Source organism: Mya arenaria, chromosome 5 (assembly GCF_026914265.1).
Source record: "Mya arenaria isolate MELC-2E11 chromosome 5, ASM2691426v1".
In the NCBI taxonomy this organism is placed as follows: domain Eukaryota; kingdom Metazoa; phylum Mollusca; class Bivalvia; order Myida; family Myidae; genus Mya; species Mya arenaria.
The window spans coordinates 37,689,974-37,696,741 of NC_069126.1; the positions used below are offsets into that span (position 1 = coordinate 37,689,974).

The 6,768-nt window shown below is 35.0% G+C and overlaps 1 protein-coding gene across 1 annotated transcript in view; it reads left to right on the forward strand.

Moving 5' to 3' along the window:
* LOC128234398 (nephrin-like) overlaps positions 1-6,354 on the forward strand; it is a 106,743-nt gene extending 100,389 nt beyond the window's left edge. Inside the window, 3 exon segments of the mRNA XM_052948612.1 lie at positions 101-234; positions 1,151-1,331; positions 1,863-6,354. Of these exon segments, the coding sequence (XP_052804572.1) occupies positions 101-234; positions 1,151-1,331; positions 1,863-1,987 (440 nt within the window). The 3' untranslated portion in view covers positions 1,988-6,354.
* Positions 6,355-6,768: the final 414 nt, after the last annotated feature.

Genomic DNA, 6,768 nt, shown 5'->3' on the forward strand with positions numbered 1-6,768 from the left:
GGGGGATATCTTTTCACTGAAAATGCTTGTTAAAATGTGTTTGTATTGATTTTGAATACGAGTGTCACTTGAACTTCATGTGGTTGTCCTTCTGTTACAGCAGATGCCTACAAGCCGAGTGGTGGCCGGGGTAAAGGCACATTTGACAGCGAGTACCCGGACACATATCGGGAACAGGGCGGCAGTTATGAGCCCAATGGGCGGGCAGGCGGGGCATTCCACTCAAGACCCAAGGTGGGTGGTAATTGTTTTTGTAGGTTGAAGGCCTGTTGAAAATGTGAAAAAAAAATTTTTTTCATTTATCATATTGATAAATGTTTCATGGGACTTTGAATGTGGTTCATAACTTCTTATTGTATACATGCAAACATTTTTTATTCACAAACATTCATTTGAGTGAGAGTGGTCTAGTTGTATAGGTGTCTGCCATGCACCCAGGAGGATGTGGGTTTGATCTCCACTAGGGTGAGAGTGGTATAGTGGTATATGTGTCTGCCGTGCACCCAGGAGGATGTGGGTTTGATCTCCACTAGGGTGAGAGTGGTCTAGTGGTATATGTGTCTGCCATTCACCCAGGAGGATGTGGGTTCGATCTCCACTAGGGTGAGAGAGGTCTAGTGGTATATGTGTCCACCTCTCATATCAAAGACATTGTAGATTCGATCACCCAAGGGTGGGAGTGGTATAGTGGTAATGGCGTCTGCCTCTCACCCAAGAGATTGTGGGTTTGACCCCCACCAGGTTGGAAGTGGTTTAATGGTATAGGTTTCCAACTCTCATCCAAGAGGTTGTGGGTTTGATCCCCACCAGGGTGAGAGTGGTCTAGTGGTATGTGTGTCTGCCACTGACCCAAAAGATCGTGGGTTCGATTGCCACCAGGAGCACATTCTCTTGGCCTCTCAAAAAGAACACAGTACTGGTTTCTGCCCAGGAAAAAGTCTGGGGAGTGATTCATATCAGATTTTAGCTGTGTTTACAATTGTGCAAAAACAAATTAGAGTAAATAGAACAGTTATTTTTCTGTAATTTTTCATTCACTCATCTTTTTATTACCAAGGATTATGGGTATTACCATGTATGTATAAGATATGTTTTCACTTCTGTGTGTATGAAAAAGCTGACCATAGCCACTTTTCTTCTATTCGTTCAGAGTGTAACAGAGCTGTCGGAGCGTTCCAGTCGTCCATCTAGTCGAGGCACAGGTCACAAAACTCCGCCCCCTCCTCCTGTACGATCGTCCAGTAAGGGCGCAGTAGAAAACAGCGTTCCTCCACTTCCTGCCAGAAACTACGATGCCACAGATGCCATGCCAAGATATGTCCCTCCTCCAGGTGTGCTGATATATTAGTTTGTTGTAAAAATTGCTAGATTATGCAAAAGATTACGCAAAATGACTCTTAATTAATTTTAATTAGATTCAATACCACAGCTTTACAGGCAAATGGACCAGCCACAAGAGTAATGATTGTGACATGTGAAGATCATTCGGAGGAGGTTTACCAGTTAATCTATTGGATAATGCAACCATGTTTTTATTGGTTATTTTCAATATATTATCCTGTTATTGGTCAGTTGATTGTTTGATCGACAGCTGGCAGCAACTGTTCAATTGTGTCACATGACCTTTAATATGGGTTGATTATCAAACTTTTTTATAGAGATACTTAATAATAGATTTATATTGATGTTAATAGTTTAAACATATTTAATAAATGTCAATACAATATGTCATCTGAACTTTAACATCAGAATGTAATTTAGGTGATATTTTAAACTTTCAAGCTGTCTGCATCACACCATATTGGAATATAAGTATATTTCATACTATTTCTATTTACTTAACTTTATGTTTGTTGTTTCAGGTTCATCCTACAATAATGTAAATGTGATTCAGAATCCGAGTTACGATGGCCCGTCTGCGCGAACTCCGACACCACAAAACCAGCCCACCGATCCAACAGATGATATGAGAGGATACCTCGTATGATCCAGTCTAGAATTGGAATAGACTAGTTTTAACTCATTCTCAAAAGAAAAGAAGAAGCTTGAATAATAAAAACCAGTCTAGAATCCAAATGGACTGGTTTTTAGAAAATAATTCTCACAATTGAAAAAACATTCAAGTTAAAATTGTGAAATGAACACGTATGCGGGATTGTGTGTCCGACATTTTGATGTTTCTTTAGTGAGATAGTGACTCATGATGTAGGAGGGTAAAATGATTCCTAAAGGCTAAATTTTCACGTCAGCCATTTGTTAGCTAAGGGCTAGCTTTATGAAAAGGATTTGTGGGTGGTTTGAAAGAAAATAAAGCTGTTGTGGTGAATTCCATAAATATGATGTCAGTGCTGCAACAATGACGCTGATTACATTCACAAATAACCGTTTATATAAGCCGAGATGTATATCATTGTTACATTGTCTGCAACAAAACAAAATTAGTCTTTTGGTATAACAAACCTGAATTCATATTCTACTGCTTGGCATTACATTTTTGAGCAAGCCCTGCTGCAGTATAAAACAGAATTTAAGCCCCGAAAGCATTTTACGAGTGCAGGGCTTGCTGGCTTGTGCTAATATCGACCACTGTTTCTGCAAAAAGATGACCTGTAGAGATATTTACATGAATGACAATAAATGAAATTTAAACAAGTGACATGATTTCATAAGAAGCTTATTACAATGTGTGAATTTAATTGGAGAACACTTTAAAATGTTAAAAGTAGCTGTAATTGCTTGCTTCTCTGGCACGGTACCTCGCTAAAAGGAAAATATCATCATTCCCTCCACAAATCTCATTGTCGCTGACGACACATATATAGTCTGAAAGCCAAACAAGCAATATGGGGTTGTGGTGAGCTGCTTCTGACGGTCAGTGCCACTGATTTGGTGCTCTTTCATTGGATGGCTGCTGTAATGATGTTGGGGCGTGTGAATTTTACTCAGGCTTTGCTTAATACTGAATTGAAAGAAATGGTTGAATGAACTTGACTGTAATTGGAGTGTTTCATTCAGCTTTATTTGTCCCAAAAGTTTCTAAGCAGATCAATTTGGATAGAGAACAGTGATAGTTGGTGCAAGAATTATAAACACTTGTTATAACCTCGTTTTAATGTCATATCTTATGGAGAATATAGTTTGTGTATATGGTGAGTTTTGACTATGTTACGTTCAAATTTTGAGTTTTCCATAGGTGGCAGTATCACAGAGATAGGAAATAACAGACAGTCTGAAAATAAAATGTGCCCTACATCTTGGTGGAATATATTTTACCTGTTATTAAAGATAAGGTTATTACGTGTATCGCATAATTAATTATTGATTATTTTGCATTTAATTATTTTTGGGCCGAAAATAAAATTGTCCCTGACCAATACTGCCACCTATGGTTTTGTGACCATGTGTACATGTTGAGTCATGTGATCCGATCACAACGCCATTCCCTTTATTGTACAAACCCATTATATTTTAGTTGTTATTTGTCGGGAAAAAAAATGTTTGCAATAAGGGCCACACCAATTTGTTTGGCATTTCCCGACAGACTCATATACCTGCAACCCAAAGATAGTTTTGGTGTCTGCTGTGGTTATAATTTTTATTTTTTTCATTACAGAATTAAGCGTTTATGAAGTAAACAAACTATTTACCCAACTGACTCTCACAATATGGACGACCCGAAAGGTGTTTTTAGCCCCTCCAACAGTAAAAAAAATAATAATTACGGAATTAAGCGGTTATGAATTAAAACTCTGAAACAAGCTATTTACCGGACAAAAATAAAGACACTTTTATAAGCCTCCCCATTGGTGTTTTTGTGTGTTTCATGTGGCTCAGACAAGTTCAAACAAACTGTTAATCCGTTGTGGCCTGATTAAGTCGTAGGGTCAGATCTCCATGAGAAAGTCTAGAAAGTATAGAAAGTTCATTTTGAAAAATTAGTTTCGGTTTGATTAAGACTTTTGATTTGACATAATAATGTGTGAAACACTGGCAAAAGGTATTGAATCTCATTAAAACACTGTTGAGGTTAAGGTCATTGTGTGAGGTCAAGGTCATTTGTTGAGGTTAAGGTCATTTGTTGAGGTCAGTGTCATTGTGTGAGGTCAATGTCATTTGTTGAGGTCAAGGTCATTAAGCATGCATATACAAATGAAGAATTTCAGTGATATTAATTTCAGCTTTATCTGTAGAAGATATAACACCAAAATACATTTTAGTTTTTTTTTGTATCCAAAAAAATAGATGTAAGAGCATATATTATAATATTTTATACCGCAGTTACGTATATAAATAGTATATTGCATGAAATGTTCCCAAAATTTTCCAGTATTATTTCCCCCCAATATTGTTCCTTGTTAGGAATATTGCAATAATTTATCATTGTTAATAACCATTTCATGTATGTACATATGGATCTATACATGTATGTATAAATACATGTACATGCCTCTTGCCAAAATGGACCATTCATGTATAAGCCATTTTCATGTACATGATACATGTATATAAGGATTTATTAAACATGCGCATTTAAGCATATCCATCAGATAAAACATTATGATCAATTTGTTTAGATTTTGTCATCCTGTGTAAAAGATTCATTCATAATTAAGCAAGAAAGATTTTTTGAAATTTAATTCTGTAAAAAACTTATGAAATATATTCTGGCTTTTGTTGTTTTTGTTTTGTTTTGTTAAGTGAGAAGTGTGTACCTATTTTACAAGAGGTTATCATTCTGTTATTTGCATTTAGATATTTATCACAGTGTTTTATCACATATACTTACATATCTAACATTTGATTAACCTTATTTTTATAATGTCTGGTTTTGTGTGACTGAGTTTTAACTTATTTTTACGCATCCGTTTTATCTTTATAACTTTAAAAATGTTTTGTTTTAACAACCTTTCATACACTTACCTGAAATACTCATGGTTTATGATTTTTAATTGATCCAAAAAATATTTTATTTACATTCATTCATCACATTTTTATTGATCAAGTTTTGAAAAATATTCCAAATTCAGACCTTATGTTTTGGTCTTCCCAAAGAAACTGAACAGAAAATATATATTATTTTTTCTTATTAAGATATTTAGTAAGATAAACTTAAAGGTGCTGAGCCCTGTTTCCACAAGATATCTTAGTTGGTAACCTTAAATTATGCTGCTTAAGAGTGTAATCTTCAAACTTATTCATCGATAAGTCTAATTTCGATGACAGCTTTTGGATATAGAATCTTACTTATTAAGTGAATTTTTAAGTTATTTTCTTCGCATGTTATACTGTTTTTCTGTTGTTTGAAGCAGTTGTTGTTGTTGTAAAAATGTTAAAAAGATTTGTTTATCTGACTCCAGTTTTTGTAGTTTGTTGCTTTTATGGATGTTAGTTAGTTAACGAGGTTATTGATGCATGCAAGAAGAGTTTATGGCTGTTCAGAAATAGTGGAGGACTTTAATGATCTATGTGTATACATGAAATTATGTCAGAAAATCATACCATTGATTCCTTTTTTTATCTGTCTCATCAAGTAATTTCATCTACTGTATTTTGTGACATTCGCCAAAGAAAACAATATTTGAGATACCATGCTAATTGTTTTGTCATCTACAAATACAATCCATGTGTTGGTTAGCCTATATTTTAAACCTCAACTTAGTTGTAATATCTTTCTAATGGTAAAAGCATAACAAAAGAGTACATGATACACCATTCACTTGTTTATGCATTCAATATAAAATGATAAAATATAAAAGGTTAGGATTAAATTCGAAGGCTACCCAAAGTTTGCATGGATGCATTAAAAACAACAAAAAAATCACATTTAATTAAGAAAGGGCAGTGTTGGGTTTTACACCAAGTTCACCGAGCTATCATATCAAAAACATTGCCTATCGTAATGCTTGTGAGGTACTATTCTTTCTATAGAGGACACAGGTCAGCGTCGCATAGCTTGGACACTGAAATAATTATGGCATTCAGTTCTTTGATGTGTTTAAAAAGAAAAAATATGACATTTCAATAAAATTTTACTTTAAAAAATTATCATTATATGTATATAAAATAGAACTATTAGAATTTAATTGAACTGCCATATTATTACTTTTTAAACAATATCAAACGACTGTAGGGCCATATATTGGTGCCCACATATGTGACGATGACCTGCGAGTGTGATAGTGAACAGGTTGTAATTATCTCAAACTTTCGCTGCAATATCATGTACATCCAGCTTGGTCATACTGTGTGCATGTATGAATGTCGTTGGGATCCTAGTCCAGTATTTTTGGTAAACAGAACTTGTTGTGATACATTATTTTATAATTATAATGATAATAAAATATTTTGAAAGTTTGTTTCAGTTTCTTGTATTATTGTGTTGTCCGTGTTATGGCAACTTCTTTGTTTCAGATCAGTCACCTGTTAACAACTTGTAGTTTTCAAACTTGGTATCCATTGTGCATGGTCAGTAGCACTGATGACCTCTATTTATTTTGGGGTCAGTAGGTCAAAGGTCAAGGTGACCTTAACTGGAAAGGTGATACGTCCGAGATGCTAAATACGCAAAATACAAGTTGGGCCCAAACTAGACATCAGAATGGCAACCCTCATACAAGAAGTTGTGGGTCTGAGCCAACCCAAGGACACACTCTCAACCTCTCAAAAAGGACATCAGTAATGGTTTCCAAACCCTGAAATGGACACAAGTGATTTGTATCTGCTTGAAACTGTCTTGACATGAAAAATCTAGCAACTAAAACTGGTATA